Source organism: Thamnophis elegans, chromosome 15, assembly GCF_009769535.1.
Source record: "Thamnophis elegans isolate rThaEle1 chromosome 15, rThaEle1.pri, whole genome shotgun sequence".
In the NCBI taxonomy this organism is placed as follows: Eukaryota; Metazoa; Chordata; class Lepidosauria; order Squamata; family Colubridae; genus Thamnophis; species Thamnophis elegans.
Genome location: NC_045555.1, coordinates 46,456,622 through 46,479,875, shown reverse-complemented (window position 1 = coordinate 46,479,875; position 23,254 = coordinate 46,456,622). Strand labels below are relative to the sequence as shown.

The 23,254-nt window shown below is 41.3% G+C and overlaps 1 protein-coding gene across 1 annotated transcript in view; it reads left to right on the top strand.

Annotated features, from left to right (window-relative positions):
• Positions 1–4,147: 4,147 nt before the first annotated feature.
• The window catches only part of EXOC6 (exocyst complex component 6), a 79,398-nt gene continuing 60,291 nt past the window's right edge, over positions 4,148–23,254 (top strand). The window contains exon 1 of the mRNA XM_032231973.1: positions 4,148–4,251. Within this exon, the coding sequence (XP_032087864.1) occupies positions 4,169–4,251 (83 nt within the window). The 5' untranslated portion in view covers positions 4,148–4,168. The remainder of the gene's footprint in view (positions 4,252–23,254) is intronic.

The following is a 23,254-nucleotide window of genomic DNA, read 5'->3' as shown; positions in this document are numbered from 1 at the left end:
AAGACAAATATCGTGATATTAAAAAAAAGAGAATCTTCACTTGCTGGTTGGAACAATTTAATAACTTGATTATGGCAACAAGCACCAATCTGCAAGGATTCAATCTGGAAGAAAGCAAAGATAATGTATATGAAACTATCCTTGGTGAGATTAAATACCTGGAGCTGCCTTTAGGAATCACTCTAGGGTAAGTACCATGCTGTAAAGAGCTCTTTGATTCTGCTGATTTCAGTTCTTGTTTTATTTGTTTATTCATTTATTCTTGTTGCAAAATGCAAAGCTATTGCAAAACATTCCGACTAACCTCAGTGGGAATTAGACCTGTTTCTAGAGTAGCTAATTCAGAATTGTACCTCAAAATTGCAGCGTAACACTTGGCTACATCAGCACTGATGTTTAATTAATTTAAAAGGCTGTTCTTTCATCTCTGAGTCTTTATCTGACTTTCCCTTTTAAGTCAGTTTTGCTGATGGTAGATAGTGGTGGGATTGAAGTATATGCAAGTCCAATTTTGTCCCTTTTTCTTATTTTAAATCAACCCACTCCCTGCACGTAAGTTTATTATTATTAAAACTTGTGTCTGCTGCTAATTATAACTCATGGAATAAATTACAGAATTCTCTGATCTTCATAATAGCCATATAATATATTAATATAATATTTATTATATGTTAAGATACAACAGCCTGAAATAAATAGGAAAGATTTGTATTTCCATGGTCATTTTATATATTAAATTGCAAGACATGATTCTCAAGTTTATTTTTAGTATATGCTAGGCTGTTTTAAAATAGCACAGTGTTACTTTAAGTATCAGTTTACTGGAGAAATTGTATTGATTCCAAGTCATGGTCCTGGTGAATTTTCTTCCTGTAATAATATATAACATCTTATAATATGAAAAAGGGGTAAAATCATTTTAATTCTGATCAAACCAAGCACCGTTGCAGCTATACCGAACAGTGACTGTGCTTTTGATTTTTGAAGGAAGAAACTTTCTTATACTTACTTCATTTTAATTGTCCCTCCCCCCCCCTGTCACTTTACTCATCTGAACAGAATCAGGTTAAATGCACGCCAAGTTAACATAGTTGGGTTGCAAAAAATTAATTGCAAGGTTTCTATCTCACAACACTTACAAAATTAGAAATCATATGCATAGCTAATAAGCATTTCGTATTGTTGGTTTACACGTACGTCTTTGTACAATCCCAATATGAAATAAAACAAAAATGAACAAGCCATTATAGCTAGTTTGCCTTGAGCCTGGAAAGTTGAAAGGAAACACATTCTGTTTCATCCATTGGCAGAAAACAAAGGTTTTAGGAATGACATCATTACAGGTAGGAGACCAGCTTGGCCCTTATATAGGAGGTCCAGCTGCAGCTTACCTGCCAGGTAGATATGCCAGCTCCTCCTGGTTCATCCCTATCCCTTTCCATTGGCCAAAGGAACAGGAAGTCATTCAAACAAAAACTCCTTGATAGGAAGACTGGTCATCTTTTGAGAGAAAAGTAATGTAGCCTCATTATCACTATATATTTTATATTTTACAACCCCCGGTATGCCCAAATATGGGAGGAAGATCACTACTTCCATTCTCTGTCCTTCGGCTCGTCACAAGAGACCATCCAGACAGAACCCAATATATATTATTTATTTATTTATTTATCAGCACAAATATAACAAATGTAACAAAAAGGCAACAGTAAAAAAAAAATTGGGTTCTAGAAAATGTTTGGCTATCCAGATGTTGCATTTATGCTCCATATCTCTGGAGCTTCAGCAACATTGGGTCAGCTGCAGATTCCTTTAGTAGTTGTGAAACCTTGAGATGGCCTTTGGTTTTTTCCCCCCAGAAGCCACTCTTACACCAGAAGGGAACAGAAGGGGGTGATTTACAGCAGGGGGTCCCCAAACTTGGCAACTTTAAAGACTTGTGGACTTCAACTCCCAGCTCTGCTGGCTGGAGAACTCTTGGAGTTGAAGTCCACAAGTCTTAAAGTTGCCAAGTTTGAAGATCTCTGATCTAAGTGGAGAGTTTGCAAAAGAAGGAAGGGATCACAGGAGAGAAAGTTATGCTGGCTAGAGAACTCTGGGAGTTGAAGTCCACAAGTCTTAAAGTTGCCAAGTTTGAAGATCTCTGATCTAAGTGGAGAGTTTGCAAAAGAAGGAAGGGATCACAGGAGAGAAAGTTATGCTGGCTAGAGAACTCTGGGAGTTGAAGTCCACAAGTCTTAAAGTTGCCAAGTTTGAAGATCTCTTCTCTAAGTGGAGAGTTTGCAAAAGAAGGAAGGGATCACAGGAGAGAAAGTTATGCTGGCTGGAGAACTCTTGGAGTTGAAGTCCACAAGTCTTAAAGTTGCCAAGTTTGAAGATCTCTGATCTAAGTGGAGAGTTTGCAAAAGAAGGAAGGGATCACAGGAGAGAAAGTTATGCTGGCTGGAGAACTCTTGGAGTTGAAGTCCACAAGTCTTAAAGTTGCCAAGTTTGAAGATCTCTTCTCTAAGTGGAGAGTTTGCAAAAGAAGGAAGGGATCACAGGAGAGAAAGTTATGCTGGCTGGAGAACTCTTGGAGTTGAAGTCCACAAGTCTTAAAGTTGCCAAGTTTGAAGATCTCTGATCTAAGTGGAGAGTTTGCAAAAGAAGGAAGGGATCACAGGAGAGAAAGTTATGCTGGCTAGAGAACTCTGGGAGTTGAAGTCCACAAGTCTTAAAGTTGCCAAGTTTGAAGATCTCTTCTCTAAGTGGAGAGTTTGCAAAAGAAGGAAGGGATCACAGGAGAGAAAGTTATGCTGGCTGGAGAACTCTTGGAGTTGAAGTCCACAAGTCTTAAAGTTGCCAAGTTTGAAGATCTCTGATCTAAGTGGAGAGTTTGCAAAAGAAGGAAGGGATCACAGGAGAGAAAGTTATGCTGGCTGGAGAACTCTTGGAGTTGAAGTCCACAAGTCTTAAAGTTCCCAAGTTTGAAGATCTCTGATCTAAGTGGAGAGTTTGCAAAAGAAGGAAGGGATCACAGGAGAGAAAGTTATGCTGGCTAGAGAACTCTGGGAGTTGAAGTCCACAAGTCTTAAAGTTGCCAAGTTTGAAGATCTCTTCTCTAAGTGGAGAGTTTGCAAAAGAAGGAAGGGATCACAGGAGAGAAAGTTATGCTGGCTGGAGAACTCTGGGAGTTGAAGTCCACAAGTCTTAAAGTTGCCAAGTTTGAAGACTTTTACACCAATGGCTCCTCAACCTTGGCTGCTTTTAAGACGCGTGACGTTTTAACTGGCTGGGGGAATTGTGGGAATTGGGAGTCTAGGCACCTCAAAAGCTGCCAAGGTTGAGAAACAGCGCCTTATACACTAACTCCCAGTGTTTCTCAACCTTGGCAACTTGAAGATGATGGGAATGATTCTAGGCCAGTGTTTCTCAACCTTGGCAACTTGAAGATGATGGGAATGATTCTAGGCCAGTGTTTCTCAACCTTGGCAACTTGAAGATGATGGGAATGATTCTAGGCCAGTGTTTCTCAACCTTTGGCCACTTGAAGATGTCTGGACTTCAACTCCCAGAATTCCCCAGCCAGCGAATGCTACAGGGAGTTTATGCCGCCCTTGGTACTTCTGAAATGTAAAAGAAAGAAAGGCGATGAAATATTAAGATAGTAAGGATGAGCCTTTGTCTCTTTCTGTCTCTTGCTAATCCTTGGATCACATTCTACGCCAGTGTTTCTCAACCTTTGGCCACTTGAAGATGTCTGGACTTCAACTCCCAGAATCCCCCAGCCAGCGAATGCTGGCTGGGGGATTCTGGGAGTTGAAGTCCAGACATCTTCAAGTGGCCAAAGGTTGAGAAACACTGAACTACTCCCTTTTCACTCCAAGGGGGGGGGGATTTGTTTATTTATCATTAAAAAAAATAATTTTAAATAAATTTATTATTTAAAACATTCTCTGCATACTTTTAGAACTCCGACTGAAACACACACATATCTATTCCAAGTCTTCCGGACTACAAAGGAGCACGGGAGTTGTAGTTTGACACACACACACATCCCGCAGGCCCGCCCCTCCTCGCCGATTCGCTCCCTCCGGCTCCGCAAACGGCGTGGCCCCGCCTCTTGCCCCGCCCCCCCTCGGCTTGTCCCCCCCCTCCGCCTCCCTCCCCCGCCCCCCTCCTAGCCAAGATGGCGGAGAGCCTGCCGGAGCATGAGCGGATCCTGCAGGAGGTCGAGAGCACCGAGACGGCCTGCGTGGGACCCACCTTGAGGTGAGCGCCCGGCTGGAGAAGGAGCGGGGGGAGCCCCGGGAGCAGGTGCAAAAAAAGTCGGGGAAAGCCGCCGCTCTCCCCCCTTGGTTTTTTGCAACGCCGGAGCAATGACAGCTCGCACCCCGGGAGGAGCCCGTCGACTCTGCCGGGCGGAATTGAGGAGGCGAGGGGGTGGGTGGGTTGCAGCTCTCCTGCCTTTCCAGCAGCGTGGGTTGTGTGCATGCGTGTGCGCGTGTGTGGGTCCTTCCATTGGCGTGCATAGGGGCGTGCATAAGTGCACCGTGCCTGCCCTGCTGCCCCCCCCGTTTATTTGCACCCGTTTCCCGTGTTCTTATTCACGTCTATTCATATCCCTTGTGCATGAGTGACAAATCGTGTTCTTATGCACGTTTATTCTTGTCCCTGCTGCCTTGTGCATGAGGGACAAATTGCATAAATTGAATAAATGCACGTCCCAGCCCGCGGCTTGGTAGGACTCCTTTCCCCCCAGCTTGCCCCCCAGGTGAAGGAGAGGGCCAACCTCACCCTGGGTCCCCCTCGTTCCTAGTAGGAAAGGCGCCTTCTTAGCTCACCTGGCTGCTCACCTGGACTCACCTGAAGAGTCTTCGGCCGAGCAGCCCCATCACCAGGCTAAGCAGCCTCCCTAGCTCTGGAATCAGGGTGGGAAGTGCGGCTTCTAGGAAGCCCAAGCTGGGCTGCCCATTTCCCTCCGTCAAAGGGACACGGTGAAAGACTGTTCTGACCACCTGTCAAAGGGACACATGAAAGACTGTCCTGATCACCTGTCAGAGGGACACGGTGAAAGACTGTTCTGACCACCTGTCAAAGGGACACATGAAAGACTGTCCTGATCACCTGTCAGAGGGACACGGTGAAAGACTGTTCTGACAACCTGTCAAAGGGACACGTGAAAGACTGTTCTGACAACCTGTCAAAGGGACACCGTGAAAGACTGTTCTGACCACCTGTCAAAGGGACACGTGAAAGACTGTTCTGACCACCTGTCAAAGGGACATGGTGAAAGACTGTTCTGACCACCTGTCAAAGGGACACGGTGAAAGACTGTTCTGACCACCTGTCAAAGGGACACGTGAAAGACTGTTCTGACCACCTGTCAAAGGGACATGGTGAAAGACTGTTCTGACCACCTGTCAAAGGGACACGGTGAAAGACTGTTCTGACCACCTGTCAAAGGGACACGTGAAAGACTGTTCTGACCACCTGTCAAAGGGACAAGGTGAAAGACTGTTCTGACAACCTGTCAAAGGGACAAGGTGAAAGACTGTTCTGACAACCTGTCAAAGGGACAAGGTGAAAGACTGTTCTGACAACCTGTCAAAGGGTACAAGGTGAAAGACTGTTCTGACCACCTGTCAAAGGGACACGGTGAAAGACTGTTCTGACAACCTGTCAAAGGGACACGGTGAAAGACTCTTCTGACCACCTGTCAAAGGGACACGGTGAAAGACTGTTCTGACAACCTGTCAAAGGGACACGGTGAAAGACTATTCTGACCACCTGTCAAAGGGACTCGGTGAAAGACTGTTCTGACAACCTGTCAAAGGGACACGTGAAAGACTGTTCTGACAACCTGTCAAAGGGACACGGTGAAAGACTGTTCTGACCACCTGTCAAAGGGACACGGTGAAAGACGGGCAGAGCCTTCCTTTCTCCACTGAAGTTCTCCTCCGGTCAGGATCAGCTTGTTCGGTTCTCCCACACCTGTCCCCCCCCCCTCCCCATCCCCGGGAGTGTGTAAGTGTGCCATGGAGACACTCGTTTTTCCTTCCCTGGTGTTTGTTTCTTGACGCTTGTTTCTTGTTACCCATAACAAGCCTCTGGCTGTTTCCTTTGGTGGAATAATTGTGCAGTGCAATATCTGGGAGGAAAAGGCTTGGAGGTGAAGTTGGCTTTGTAAACCATGATGTACTTACTCTAGGTGTTTGGGGATTTGTCAAAACCAGCGACGTTCCTTTTGTAGTCACGAGTTCTAAATTGGCTTCCTCTGAAAATGGTGCTTGACAGTTTTACTTGGAAACGACCAGCATTTTGCTTCTACTGATACGCTCAGTAGTAGTATCCTATGTAAAAGAACTGGAGCGGCTCTGTTGTTCTAACTAGTACACATTGCTGTGTAATACTATGGATTTACTTTCTACTACAAAGATATGGGCGGGACTATTGTCTGGAAATGGGAAGGCTTCAGAATAGGTCGCACTGTGATTCTCCTTCCGCTGCATCTGCATTGGTCTTGTTCCATGGAATAATTTTTTTAGGATGATGCGATTACATCTTTTGTTGACGAATGTTTACTGATAATAGTACTGCTGTCATATAAGTATATATCTGATATCTAGAATGTATGCTGGCTATATACTGATAGGAAACCTTTGTTCCCTGCCTTTGATGCTTTCTGTTGATTTGGCTCATATAACATCCTACACACAAAAAAACCCCAGATTATGGGTTAGGTTAGAATATTGCCTAAATTGAATCATTGTAATTTGTAAACCATGGTTTATAGCTTAGCACTGAGATGTAAAAACAGGTTGCATTTATTGATCCTATACTGAGATTTTTACTTGCTGAAGGTACATGATAAATTGTAAACTTTACCCCGTGAAAGTATGTACAGTACTTAGTAAATGACATAATTATGTATACAGAAATATAATTACTTAAAATCATAAGGCAAATTGATTTTAATACCTTGAATTTTTTCATTCTAATTCCAAGTAGTCCTTGGCTAACAACGGTTTGTTTAGTGAACATTCAAAGTTATGACAACTCTGAGAAAAGTGAATCATGACCGTTTTTCACATTTAGGGCTACTGGTCATGTGATCAAAATTCAGGGGCTTGGCAATCGACTCATATTATGACGGTTGCAGTGTCCAAGGGTCATCGGATCATCCTTTGCAGCCTTCTGACAAGCAAAGTCAATAAGGAAGCCATATTAACTTAACAACTATGTTACCGACTTAACAACCTCAGTGATTCACTTAACAACGGTGGTAAGAAAAGTCGTGAAATGGGACAAAATTCACTTAACAAATAGCAACAGAAAATTTGGCCTGAATTGTGATGCTAAGTCGAGTTCTGTCTATAATGATGTTCTGGATAAGGTCTCCTACAATAATTTTAAAACACACAAAATTTTTTAATAGAGGGATGAGGTCAGTGCCGGATTTAGATGAAAAGAGGCCCTAGGTTATTCCACTTATGAGGCCCTTTCACCTCCAATTTTTAAGTTTGTAAATTACACGAGAGACAATAAAATACATCATTACTGTGATATATATCAATATATATAGCTGGCCTCCCGACGGAGGGTGGCTCTGCTCTGCGGCAAAGGCAGCGAGGCCAGCCGCCTCCCCTGCTGCGCTCAGCTGCCCGGCTCGGCCCCCTCGCCTTCACCTGCCTGGCCGCTGGTGGGCTCCGCGTCGACGGGGCGGCTACTGGGAGCGCCCGCACCTCTCACCCGACCGCCGGTGCCGGGAACGTAGGCGGGCTCCCCAACTGCCGCGGCGCTGTAACGATCTTAACCAATACATTTTTATGTTTGTTTATTAGTCATCTGCGTAGAATTTCTCCTTATTTTCGGTTCAGTGTTTTAGTGTTCACTGTTTTTAGAATAGTGTAATTTTAATTTTGCTAACAATTTGAATGGAGGCCCCTCTTGATCTCGAGGCCCTAGGCTGAAGCCTAGTTAGCCTATAGGGAAATCCGGGCCTGGGTGAGGTGCTGGAAGTCAATGGCAAATATACTCTTAACTCATTTTAGACTTTTACCATAGATATAAATACAGCTAGTCCTCAACGTATGTCCACAATTGAGCCCAAAATTTCTGTTACTAAGCAAGACAGTTGTTAAATGAGTTCTGCCCTTTTTTATGATTTTTCTTGCCGCTGTTGTTAAATGAATCACTGTGCTTGTTAATTTAGCAATGTGGTTAAGTGAATCTGACTTCCCACTAACTTTGCTTGTCAGAAGGTTGAAAAAGGTGATCACATGACCCCCGGGATACTGCACTTTTCCTAAATAAGAGTCAGTTATCAAATGTCTGGAATTTTGATCACATGACCATGGGGATGCCGCAATGATCACAAATGTGGAAAACACACATAAGTCCTTTTTTCAGTGTCATTGTAATTTTGAATGGTCACTGTTCTGACCCCCCCTCCTTCGCTCGTTCAAAGACGACAGGCAGACAGACTTAAAAGGAAATAACTTTATCAGTCCTCGGCTCAGACTGGCTGCGAGCCCAAAAATAAACATAAATAAGGTCTCTGGCAAGAAGATAACAGAATGCCAAAACAAAGATCTCTCACGGCCAAACCAGGTGTACAGAAAGAAAGCAAATCACTTCTCCAAGTGTCTCTTCGAATCAGGGTTACAGAACGCAAATCACTTATCCAAGTGCCTCTCACAAACAAACGATGAACGATGAACAAACGATGAACGATGAACGTTGACTTCTGCAACCAGGGCGTGGCACCATCCGTCCTTTTATCTCCAGAAGACCACACTAACGAGCCCCAGCTGCATTGTTATTCCTGCATCCCGACTCAACTCACAGCAAACTTCTGCTGAGTCGCAACAGGTCACTAAATGGTTTTAACGTCAAGGACTACCAGTATGTATTTAGCTACTTAGTGTTTCCTCCCTGCCCATTGTAATACTAGATTTTGAAGAAACATCAAATTGCTGCAGTCTAACACCCATCAATTAATAACACCGAAGAACTGAACAGTAATCTTACGTCAGTGTTACGCCTATTTTAAATAATCTTACTAGAGCATTTTTTATAAATCTACCTGACATCATTAAAATAGATGCAACCTCCCCCTATTTTTACTCCTATTATGAATAAAAATATTTAAAGTGTATGCTGAGATATTTAATGCATTCAAGACCCATTTAATTCAAATAATGTTTAACACAGGAGTGTCCCAACTTTGGCAACTTTAAGCTCTCTGGACTTCACCTCCCAGAATTCCCCAACCAGCCTTGCTGCCTGGGAAAATCTGGAGTAGAAGTCCACACCTCTTAAAGTTGCCAAAGTTGGACGTCCCTGGTTTAATTGTTCAATAAACATATTGAACAAATATAGTTTTCTAATGTAATAAACACTTTGTGTAATTAATTTACTGTATGCAGAAATTGAATTGTTGTTGTTCACTGAAAGATATGCATGACTTAAGTTAATACTGGAATGTTTTAACTGCAGCATTAGGGAGATGCTGAAGGTGAGATAAGGATATTCCACCAAACCTGTTCTTTAATATTCCTCCTCGTAAGCTAAGATTCTCATCTTTGCAGTACTTATGAAGTGTGTTTCTTGACAACATATCATGAAGTAATTATTAAACCCCTGCTTTACATGAGACTTAATTATTGCTGTTAAGAACTTGGGTTAATCAGATTCTTTAAAGAGCCAGCTTCATATTTTCCCCTGCTTTTAAAGTCTATTTCATTTTTTTATTTATCTAGTACAACTGTAGGAAATGCTATTCTCTTCATGTATACAGACTTTTAAAGAAACTCAGAAAAATGTTTAATATAGGTATGTTTTTCAAGATTGTTGGTTTAGGAAATGGAAGGAGTGGAGAACCGTGTTTCTTTACTACAGATGAGTAATAATTGTAGTAGTTGTCTCTCAGGATCAGTCTTAGTACTTTTTGTCCTGAGCTAATGTCCCAATACCATTTTTATTTATTTATTCAGTTTCTATATCAGCCCATCTCAATCAATGAGTCTGGGTGGCTTACAATTCAAAAAAATATACAATAAAAACACTTTTAAATAATGAAAACAACGGAAATCTAATTAAAAATATTCAAAATAAGTATCTCATAGCAACCGAGATACTTGGCCAGTTAACCATAAAGCCAGGAAACAATCCTTAGCACATTTCAGGTGCTAAGGTGGCGCAGTGGTTAGAGTGCAGTACTGCAGGCCACTTCAGCTGACTGCTAAGCTGCAGTTCAGCGGTTCAAATCTCACCGGCTCAAGGTTGACTCAGCCTTCCATCCTTCCGAGGTGGGTGAAATGAGGACCCGGATTGTTGTTGGGGGCGATATGCTGACTCTGTAAACCGCTTAGAGAGGGCTGAAAGCCCTATGAAGCGGTATATAAGTCTAACTGCTATTGCTATTGCTATTGCAAGTTTCTGATGGAAAAGGCCATAGCATTAATTGGTACATGATTATCTCATGTTGACATAAAGAATAATTGCTAGGAGACTATTACAAACTATTACTGCTGTGTGGACTGTTCTGGATTTTCACATTAGGTTTATGTCTCAATGCAGCGTAGGATTCTTTCCTGGTTCCTATTCAGGTCACAGCCTTGTTTAAATCCTGGTGTGTCTGTGTGTGTGTTTGGGGCTTTGGTCACCCGCCCCTCCACACCCTGTCATATCACTCTGCTCGTATTTCTTCCTGCAGATCTATTCATTTTCACACCACTGTTTTCTTGCTCCAGGAGTTGTGGTCTCCAGCTTCTGGGTCTTGATGAACGTGGGCCAATGACTCCTGAATCTATTCCCTTCCTCCCTTTGTCTCTACAGTTTTTAAACCCTTTTAAAAGAACTTTTATTTCCGTGTTTGTGTAGAATCACTGTGTGTTCTTCCCTCCTCCTATTTAGCTGACAATTCCAAGTTACTTCTTGTTTAAATTATTTTGAATATAAGCACCATGGCCCTAAACCCAATCCGACTCTTTACTGGGTTGTGCACTAATATTATTACATTTACTTGTAATTATTGTGTTGTTGTTGTGTTGTGTGGTACCATACCTTAGTAAAGAACTAATGATAATGATGATGCTTGATTCCTGTATTGGGTTCAGCCAATTCACACATGTACTAATTTGGAATTTTGAGCTCGTCGGGCCTGTTGTTCCTGGTCTCCTGTGGCTACCAAACGATGCTTAAATATACAATTGCTCTTAAATTGCTATCCCAAACTCTGTGAAACCCATGTTTAAAACCTAGAACATGATTAAATATGAAGTCAACAGGAATTAAGCTTAACTCCGAGGTGGCGCAGTGGTTAAATGCAGCACTGCAGGCTACTTCAGCTGACTGCAGTTCTTCAGTTCGGCTGTTCAAATCTCACCGGCTCAAGGTTGACTCAGCCTTCCCTCCTTCCGAGGTGGGTGAAATGAGGACCCGGATTGTTGTTGGGTGATATGCTGACTCTGTAAACCGCTTAGGGAGGCCTGAAAGCCCTATGAAGCGGTATATAAGTCTAACTGCTATTGCTATTGCTATTCTGTGTGTAGATGTTGGAATAGGTATGTTTTTTTTCTGATTATAAACACATCTTGTGGTATGTAAATTATGTGGGTGATGTCTTAACATTGTGAATTTTTCTTTCTTTCACAATACGGAATGACATTGACATGTGAGACCTGTTGGTGAAGTTTGAGTATTCTGTGAGTTTCTGAAGTATCCTTGGTCATATAACTATCATATAATAGTTTGTTGGTCGTGTTTGTTGAATTACTCACAATTGACCCAGTTCACACATCACACTCAGCTATAAACCACGGTCTACTAACCAGAGTAGTTGGGTGCTAAGTCAACATTAATCAAATCACATTTTGGATAGTGGTGGTAGTAGTAGTAGTAGTGTAAACTGAGTCAACATTTTTTTGCTTTTACAGTGAGAGGAATAATGTTAGGTTAAGTTGATTCGTACCCGGCAATTTGTTTTGAAGTCTAGCAATTTGTAACAGCCTTGGGGGAAGTTGTTAATGTGTTATTTCCCTGTAGTTCTTGCAAAATATAATGAAGTGCTCTTTTTCAACTTGGTAGGAATGGATGTGCAGCAATTAGCAAACAGACGCAGCTAGTAGTAGAATTAGGAAAGGACTATTTTATTTAGCAAACCATGCAATATTCCAAGAATGTTTTCTTGTTTTCTCTCTAAAATTAGAAACCAAGGTTGCACTTTAACCTTTGCTAATCTGTCAACTTTCATTATTCATAGCCAGCATTTAGAGCATCAAGCTGGGGAAAAAACTACTGATTGTATGCAAATAAATTCTGTTGGGAACAATCGGAATTGCTTTATGCAAGCATTGGAGTACGCTAACTATAAGGGACCTGAAATAACAAAGATCTAAGATCCAGTTTACATATTCCTGCTTTCCATCCACACATACAAACCTACACACAGACACCCCCCCGCAAGTTTACAAAGGAATCCTAGCATATACTTTGAATGGTGGACTTGTAAAAGGATGGGTTAAGCTCTGTTTTTCAGAGAAGGATTGCTTAAAGGTTACATTTTAAACAATGATTGTTATAGAAATTTCGGTTCTTTGTGTCCTAACTTTTTTACTATGAGAATATAATGGAGTTTTACTGTCTGTAACTTCAATTAAATTAGTCTTCTACAGTTTCAAAGATCTATGGCTTGGGGTAGAGGCAATCTCTGTTTTTAAGAGCTGTCAGTTCCACCTATAGCAATAACAGTTAGACTTATATACCGCTTCATAGGGCTTTCAGCCCTCTCTATGCGGTTTACAGAGTCAGCATATCGTCCCCACAATCTGGGTCCTCGTTTCACCCACCTCGGAAGGATGGAAGTCAACCTTGAGCCGGTGAGATTTGAACCGCCGAACTGCAGATAGCAGTCAGCTGAAGTGGCCTGCAGTACTGCACCCTAACCACTGCGCCACCTCGGCTCTAGGCAGAGGTGGGTTGCTCCTGGATCGGCCCAGATCGGGCGAACCAGTAGTGGCGATGGTGGGAGGCTCAGCCCACCCACCTGGATGCTTCTGCGCATGCGCACACCCAAGCAAACCGATAGTAAAAAAAATGGAAACCCACCATTGGTTCTAGGTAAGTGGAGAATTAACTATTTAGTTGTATCCCGTTTACCTAGAAATCGCCCTTCTTTCTCCTTGTCTAAATTTTTGCAGAAGTTTAATTTGTTATATTCCCCAGCCAGTTGAAAGTTGTTGGGATTGAGAAACAATGGATTAGCATACCAAGAAACATGTCCCTTTGTTCTCTTTGGGAAACATGAATTTGAACCAATGTTCAGTTATTCCTCTGCTCATTGAGTAAGTATTACGGTAGTAGTGCCTAATGCAACACTATTTTTTACATTTTTAAGAAGGTCAATCTTCCAGATTCAGTATGCTTAGATCAGCAGTCTGCTAAAAGCTGCTTTTATAGATTAAACATGGTTCTTCAAAAGTGTATAGTGTTCAGTACGAAAATGAATCTCACACTTGACCTCTGTGTATATTAATATACACACCACCCACCAGTTACTTCACCAACGCAAAATTTGAAATAGATTAGGGAGAACATCAGAGGAGAAAATGTAAATGTTATTGTCAGATTAGTGTAATTTTTTTTTAAATAGCACTATTCAAAAACTTCGAAGCTTCTACAGAAAAAAAACCCATAGATCAAGAATGGGTACATAAAGTTTTATTTATTTTAAACATTTATATCTATATAGTTGTATCTCCAAACTGCCTTCCCCATAGTATGTTAGCAAAACGTGATGTCAGAATATCCATATCGGGAGCGTACTAAATATATCTAATTTACGTATACAGCCCCAATCAATGATACTGCCACTGGTATTGGACCTGGGTACTTGAGAGACCGCCTGCTGCCAATTACTTCCCATAGACCCGTTAGATCGCACAGGGTCGGCCTCCTCCGGGTTCCGTCCACCAGCCAATGCCATCTGGCTACCACCCGGGGGGAGGGCCTTCTCTGTGGCAGCTCCGGCCCTTTGGAATGAACTCCCCGCGGAGATCCGGACCCTCACCCCTCTCCAGGCCTTCCGGAAAGCCGTCAAAACCTGGCTGTGCCGGCAGGCCTGGGGTTGATGAGTTCCCCTCCCCTCTCGACTTGTATGGCTGTATGACTCTTGTGTATTTAATTACGTGTATTGTGTTTGTGTCCCCTTTCCCCTTCTGAGTTGTTTGCCGCCCTGAGTCCCTCCCGGAGAAGGGCGGCATACAAATAAACTAAGTCTCAAATCTCAAATCTCTTCTGCTTCAGCAATTATTGGTTGATTTCTTTTTTTGCTGTGAATTATGCACACATTTTTCACTATGCTGGTTTAATAATTAATTGTAGGGCATATAGTGATTATTTTAAACAGCTACTATTATTAGTATAGGTTTCGTGGCATCGGGATATTTGGAAATATTAAAATGGTCCAAATAGATGCTATCCCAAGTTTTAGGTGTAACCATTTACTTTAAAATGGGAGCCGCATAGTTTTGGTGATCAAGTATAGCAAGTTTAAACAAGATTCATGCGCTGCCCACAGAGCACCTGGGAGTGACTTGCCTAAACCTGTGCACATCCAAAGAGATCATTTCGTTTAATCTGTTGTGCTAAATCTTGATGGGAGTGCTTGTTAATTAATTTATATAGCCTGTTAAGATTAGTATTACAACTGGATGACACAACATTAATATAACACAGTCCTCCTTTTGCCACACCTTCCCAAAACCATCACAAACTGTTTGCTCAACAAATGGTTAGAGGAAATGATATTTCATAGCAGCCTTTTCCAATCCATGATGGAATTATTCGAAATGCCCCAAATTTAACCCATCATTGCTGGATAGCATCAGTTTAAGGAAAGCTGCTGTGCAGATTTGAACATTGAAATTTGACAAATAGGAAATGTAGATTTAAAAACAATTCTATCTCTGCTCCACCTGTAATGTGTTTTGTGAACAGATATCAAGATACCCTCACAGGTGAGGCAGCTGAAAGGATGATTTAAGCTGGTGTGCTCTGGAAAGTGGTGTTTTTTTCTAATATCTTGCCTTAAGATGCTACATCTTAAGATGCTACATCCTCCGGGATTGGGCGGCCTATAATCTAATGAATCAAATCAAATTAAATTAAATTACATGCAATGCAATACATGATGAATCTTGGAAAAGTAGTTTGAAATTGTATATTCCAGGCTGGTAATCCTGTGCATCTAGTTCAGAGGTGGTATTCTGTCAGGTCAACTCTTTTTTTCTTCCCCTTCCTTTCTCCTTCTCCTCTCTCTTCTTTCCACTCCTCCTTATCCTCCTCATCTTCCTCCCCTTGCCCTCTCTCCTATCCCTCTCTTCCCCATCTTTCTTCTCACCTCTGCTTCCCACTCTTCCTCTCATTCATTTGGTGCATTTCAGCTTCTGAGCAAACTCCATTCTATGTTGATATATTCTATGTTGGTATTTATGCTTCCATATCAATATACTTAACATATTTTAGTTTTAAAGAAAAAATAAGAGAAGACAGCATACATGTGCAATCATATTACTTTAAAATCTAACATCCCTCGTCAAGCCTAATATTCATCCCTCCCTCCCACCCTCTCCCCCAACCCCCAGCCTTCCCTCCCCTGACTTCCCAGAACCCATACACGGTATAAATCTTTAACAAAAACAGTCTAAAATATATTGGAAAAAAGAATAGAAAATTGATAACATCTTTAAATTGAACTTAACTCCTCCTAACTTTAAACAATTTATACCATTCCTGATCAGAACTCTTTTGGAAGGCATAGCTTCATTGGAATATTCACCAAGTCTTCATTTAATGTGACATAAGAAAAATGAAAACTTTAAAAAACATTCATTGCTTTTTTTTTGGGGGGGGGGAAAGTGCTTATTATATAAATTGGTAAGAAGCACAAAAGCTTTGACAGGAAGAGGCATCTCCTTGCTCGCCACTGTGAAAACAGGAAGGAGGAAGTCCATTGCAAATCTGGGTTTACTGATTATCAGATGACGTTAGACTACAAAGGATGTCCATTAACATCTATCAGTGAGATACACAGATTATCCAGACTGAACAATAACTGCTCTAATGTCACTTTTACAGAATATTGACCCTGGTTATAGGAAGCAATGTTAACTAACAAACTGTGCTCAGCCCTTCCTGCATGGAGAAACAGGATACTATTAGTGAGAACAATTCACAGAAATTGCACATACAGGAAAAAACTGACAAGTCAAGTATAAAGAACTAAAGATTTATACATTCTTTCCCCCGTTTGCAGAATCTAAGCGAACCGCCATTCTTTCTGCATGTGGTAATCTTTTAAATAGAACAAAGTGATTAAAAAAACAACAACAGAAGGGATGGGACGAGGGGGATCGCAGATAAAGGCTGCGCATATAAAACCTGTTACAGAATTAAGAATATGTCCTTTAAAAAAAAAAGCTGATGGATAGCAGGAAACACCTGGACATTATTTTAATGAAGTATTTGAAATGATCATATTTTTTTTAAAAAAAGCTCGCAGTTACAGAGAATACAGTATTAGTGTTGGAAGTCTGTGGCTTTATCAAGGGAGAGTGAGACTTCATTGCGCTTGGCACAACGCGCTTCAAGGTGCTAGTCGTTACTTTTAAAGCCCTACATGGTATTGGACCTGGCTACCTGAGAGACCGCCTCCTGCCACATACCTCCCAATGACCAATAAGATCTCACAGGTTGGGCCTCCTCCGGGTGCCATCGACCGGACAATGCCGGCTGGCGGTTCCCCGGGGGAAGGGCCTTCTCTGTAGCTCCCGCTGGCGCCCCCGCAGCATTGGGCGGAAATTCAGCAGTGCTGTTGGAGGAGGAGGAGGCGAACCAGCCTGCCACCGCCGGCCACCGCCAGCCCCGCCGCTCTTCCCACCCCCTTCCCAGCCCCACAGTCCAGCGGACGCAGCAGAAGCAGCCCCGGGTCTCCTCTGCCGCTCCCTGCATTTTCTGGATGGGGTCTCTCAGGAAGGAATCCCTCTTTGAAGAGCCGTGCTCTTCAAAACAAGTCTGGGGAGGTCCTTTGCAGGCGGCCAGTTGTAGCCGCCTGCAAAGGACTTCCCCACGTTTGCTTTTCAGAAATCTCTTTCAGAAAAAGAGTTGTAGACCTCATGAGAGTCTCTGCTGCTGTCTCTTCTGTTCTTTAAAACGGTTCCACCACAAATGCGCGCACAACAAAAGCGCGCCTGACTAAACCGCGGTGTCTAAAGCGCGGTGACAAAACCGCGCGATGAATTAGCGACTAATTAGCCCTAAAGCGCACCGACAAAAGCGCGCCGACAGAAGCGCGCCGGCAAGCGCGCTGTAACGTAACCCTCAACCTAACCCTATACCTAACCCTAAACCTAACCCTAAACCTAACTCTAAACCTAACCCTAAACCTAACCCTAAACCTAACCCTAAATCTAACCCTCAACCTAACCCTAAACCTAACCCTCAACCTAACCCTAAACCTAACCCTAAATAGCAATAGCAATAACAGTAGACTTATATACCGCTTCATAGGGCTTTCAGCCCTCTCTAAGCGGTTTACAGAGTCAGCATATTGCCCCCAACAACAATCCGGGTCCTCATTTCACCCACCTCGGAAGGATGGAAGGCTGAGTCAACCCTGAGCCGGTGAGATTTGAACCGCTGAACTGCTGATCTAGCAGTCAGCCTGCAGTGCTGCATTTAACCACTGCACCACTGCACCACCCCTGCACCACCTTGGCTCATAAACTAAACCTAACCCTAAACCTAACCCTAACCCTAAACCTAACTGTAAATCTTACCTTAAATGAAATCGCGCTTCTGTCGGCGCGCTGTCGGCGCGCTTTTGAAATCGCGGCTTTAGCGCCGCGGTGTTGTTGGCGCGCTTCTGACGTTCGCGCTTTTGACGGGTCATGCTTTAAAACAGCTGGCACTTTTTCAGGCTTATGCAAAAAAAAAAATCCTGGGGGAAAAAAATGCAGTTATCAAAGTTAATGTACTTTTTAAAGCAGCAGCACCTTTTCCAGAGTTGCTTACATGAACACCAGAGAGGTGGCCTGCTTGTTCCAAGATCTGAAGACTTCAAAGCGATTTTTTTTTAAATGTGCACAGCTCATCCCACTGTTCTTTGACATCTGTATAATATCTGTAGGTAGGCTCTGTTGAACAATAAAAACGGAATTAACTCATCTCTTCCTCTGCCAAGTCAAAAAGCTTTGGATTGCACCTACCTATCTGGAATTTTATTACGTTAAACCAATAGAGAAGATGTTGTAGCCAACATGTAATTCTGCACAAAAATGAGTTATTGGCGTTTTGATTTGTTTTTTTTTATTCATTGGATTCAAGTCATGTAATCTAAACAGCTACTTCACTGTATCAAATTTGCTGTTTTTTTAATCAGCTGAGGCCAAACTGAATTGATTTGACACATAGCTTTATTGATTTTCACATTTAAGTCTAGTTTATTATTTATTTATTTATTTATTTATTTATTTATTAAATCGATTTACAGGCCGCCCAATCCCGGAGGACTCCGGTCGGCTTACATCGAAGAAAGAAGAAGAAGAATAAAAAATGACAATAAAAACATGTTAAAAACAACACACATACATTCGTTACGATCGGGGCTGGACTTCAACAATGAGGTCAACAGCCCCAGGCCTGCCGGAATAGCCAGGTTTTCACAGCTTTTCTGAAGGCCATGAGAGTGGGCAAGGTCCGGATTTCTGGGGGTAGCTCGTTCCAAAGTTGTCGGAGCAGCCACAGAGAAGGCTCTCCTCCGGGGAGCCGCCAGCCGGCATTGTCTGGCTGACGGCACCTGAAGGAGGCCCACCCTGTGGGATCTCACCGGCCGTTGGGAGGAATGTGGCAGTAGGCGGTCTCGCAGGTATGCTGGCCCTAAGCCATGTAGGGCTTTAAAGGTAATAACACCTTGAATTGCGTCCGGAGACCAATAGGTAGCCAGGTGCAGCTCGCGGAGGATCGGTGTGACGTGGGTGTACCTAGTACACCCAATATCGCTCGCGCGGCTGCGTTCTGGACTAGTTGCAGTCTCCGAACACTTTTCAAGGGTAGCCCCATGTAGAGTGCGTTGCAGTAATCCAGCCTTGAGGTGACTTGTGCGTAGTTTGATATATGATTTCTAGTGCTATCTAGGTATATTGGATTAGATATATCTCCAAATTATTTTCTTACAGTACAGGTCCTGCTTCTGTAAATAATAGCGCAAATGAGGGTAAAGGTTTTTTCCCCCTTCCCAGGAAGTCAAAAATTACACTGATTATAGGAGCAATCTCTCTCTCTCTCTCTCTCTATCTCTATCTATCTATCATCTATCTATCTATCTATCTATCTATCTATCTATCTATCATCTATCTATCATCTATCTATCTATCTATCTATCATCTATCTATCTATCTAATTATCTATCTATCTATCTATCATCTATCTATCTATCTAATCTATTTATCTATCTATCATCTATCTATCTATCTATCTATCTATCTATCATCTATCTATCTATCATCTATCTATCTATCTATCATCTATCTATCTATCTATCTATCTAATCTATCTATCTATCTAATCTATCTATCTATCTATCTATCTATCTATCTATCTATCTATCTATCTATCTATCTATCTATCTATCTATCTATCTATCTATTGCACTTTGTTAACTTCTACAGAAAGGAATACCTGTATAGACATGGATTTAATTGGAGCTGCAGAAAAGGAACAGATTTTATTGGTTAAACTTGAACCTAAGACGGAGTTGTACGTGGATTTGAAAATACGTTTGAAAATACCCGACTAGGAGAGTAATGTGAATAAGATATCACAATAGTTTAAGCAAATGAGATCCGCTGATATCTAAATAAATAAAGTGGACATTTCAGATAAATTAGGCGAATAACTTGGAAAAGCTTTCTTACAAAAGAGGCATGCTAAATTAGTGAAGAAATAAGACAAAGAGAAGAAATCAACTTCTGGGTCATTATTGGAAGGATTAAAAGCCAAGCTTCAAAAAAATAAATGGAAGGACTATAAAGTAGATTTATTTAATCTGGGTTAAATATGTGTTGTAGTTTCTGTAGCTATTAACGGAACGTATTTTTGGGGCCTAGTTCTATATGATGAGATTTTAAAGATTTGGTTCATAAATATCAGATAAGATAGCTTTAGCTCTTATAGAAAGTGATAAATTGGAGTAAATACAAAATGCATATATTTTATTAAGGTGTGTGTGTTTGTGTGTATTAGCATACATGGATTCTGATAGATGTTAGGTGTCCAAATTGGACAGCCATAGATAAATAGCCCCTGCCAACAAAAATGAAAAGGTTATTTTTTAAAAGGCAAATTTTTTTTTTAAATCTTTAACTTTCAATATTATTACCAAGCTTTTTGAATTCCAAAGGAAATAAATTACCTTGTTTTTCAGATTGCTGTATATAAAAACGTTCAAAAAAATCAAAAGGAAATGCAATATTCCAGGCAGACCACAAGAGGGCGGTGATCTGCTATTTTTAAAAAAACACACTAATGAGATTGAAGCAGAATATACATTACTGCAGGTTTAGTAATAATAATAGTAATATCTTCATGCTCAGCCTGAAGTATAGAATTACTAGAAGTATGGAAGGTCGAAATTACTCCTGGTTCACTAGCCGAATGTTAAGGCAATGGTGCATGACACAGAAAACAGAAATTAAACCTAATGCAATTCCTTCCTATATATTTCCTAATTTTAGAGAAATCACCGTTTCTGAAGCAAGAACCTAATTTGCTTAAGTTTCCTGAACACTTCAACTTCTTGCAGGCACGAAACTTTAGCCAATAACTGTGGAAAATAAAGCTATCCTTTATATAAGCTAGTCGTGATCCATAAATTCCCTTTAGAGTTCAGGACTCTTAATTTTAAATGTTGGAATCCCCTTTTTCCCCTTCCAGCAAAGGAAGAAGGTTGGGAACACTAATTTTCTATAAATGACAGAGCATCTCTTTTTAAAAAAATATTTTTTTATTTTTATTACACAGACAACACATACAGACAACAATAAAAAAAGCATCATCACATACAGCATGTCGTTTGGTTACAGGTGTTTTAACATCCATATTCTCGAATAACATTTACCATCTCAGATTTTTCATCTAGTATAACTAAATACCTCACTTTAATTATACAGTATATGTTCAATTACGATTAGTATTATTTTTTTTCCCAATAAATCATAGTTCCCTTACATTCTTGGTTATCTGTTTGATAACAGTATACCTTTATATAAACCCCATGTGAAAGAAAAGATTTTTTTTACCAACCATTTATATGTCACTATTTTCCATTATACATATTTCCACCAACCAACTATCAGGTATGCTTATGTTCATTGTTATCCTTGTACCTCTTACCTTCAAACAGAAATCTTATTCCTTCATTTATCAACAAAGTATTCTAAGTGGTCGCTACATATAAATATACCATTTTTTTAAATTATTCCCTTATTAAAATTATTTATCAACAACAAGATATCATTGTAATATGTTCTTAAGGTTATACATTATATCACCAGTCCTCTATCAAGTATACATAAAATCGTCGTTATCCGTATCCTTTTTAAAACAAAAAATTCTAAAGTATTCAATTCATAGATATGTCAGTTTTTCATTGTATCGTTGTTAATTTATTTCACAGCATGATCGTGTTATCATTTAACTCCTTCAGTTAAAGCATGAGTAAAACATTTTTCATTTCCAAGTTTTTCCCCCCAGCCACTCATAGAACAAGTCCCATATCTTATAAAATTGCTCGGATGACTGCACATCTCTGTTCAAGGAAATAATACATTTTGCACCTGGCAAGTACGCTGCAGTTTTGTGAATGTTTAGTTAGGACATAGACTTCATTCACAACCTGTCCCTTTCTCTATTCACTCTTTTAAGTAGTCACTGTTCTTCTCAGCCTAAGACGCCCTCTTCTTTTTTATAGAGGCAAAGAGAGGAGAAAGTGGGGGGACTACCTGTGATTATTCAAGCCTGATTACATATAAATATTGGGCTTCTTTTCACATTTAGATTTTTAGCAATAGCAATAGCAGTTAGATTTATATACCGCTTCATAGGGCTTTCAGTCCTCTCTAAGCGGTTTACAGAGTCAGCATATTGCCCCCAACAATCCGGGTCCTCATTTCACCCACCTCGGAAGGATGGAAGGCTGAGTCAACCCTGAGCCGGTGAGATTAGAACCGCTGAACTGCAGATAACAGTCAGCTGAAGTGGCCTGCAGTACTGCACCCTAACCACTGCGCCACCTCGGCTGCACCCTAACTACTGCGCCACCTGTGCTGGTAAATACCTAAAATAATTGGGCAAAATGCAATATGTTGTATGAATGGAATTATTGCAGCACTATAATCATTTGATTTCAGGTTGTGAGAATTGCGTGCAAATTTGCATTCGATTTTCTGTTTTTTGACTCATTTTGATGTGTGAGTTGTGTGGCTGCCTCATTGTATTCTGTTGCTGGCCACCGACCCAGGAAGAGAACATTTACTCTGGTTGATTTGACTTAAAGCCTTTTCAGGATTCTAGCTCCAGAGGTAACATGAAATAGAAATCCATTCATGTCAATTTCCTGATCTGTTGAACGTAGCTGATTTGGCACCAAAAAAGAAATAAATATTTAATTAGTCATTGGATTTGTTAAGGCTACTCAGCTCCAAGATGGCAGTAATATGGTAAGCAACAGAAGAGAAATCAGCAAAGGTTCTAAGTAAGGGAGAGAGAAGAGAGGGAGAGGGAGGGAGGGAGAGGAGGAGGGAGAGAGAGAGAGGGAGAGAGAGAGAGAGAGGGAGAGATTTAACTGCGCACACCCACGCTGGTAGTAAAAAAATTAGCAACCCACCACTGAGCCATAGTTTTCTGTTCTGTCCCCCCTTCTCCGCTCGTTAATAAACGACAGGCAGACAAACTTAAAAGGAACTCACTTTATCAGTCCTCGGCTCAGACTGGCTGCGAGCCCAAAAATAAACATAAACAAAGTCTCTGACAAGAATATAACAGAATGCAAAACAAAACTCCTACAAAACAATTCACTTCTCCAAGTGTCTCCTTGAATCAGGGTTACAGAAAGCCAATCACTTCTCCAAGTGTCTCTCACAAACAAACCACGACCGATGAATGATGAACGAATGAATGAATGAATGAACGTTGACTCCTGCAACCAGGGCGT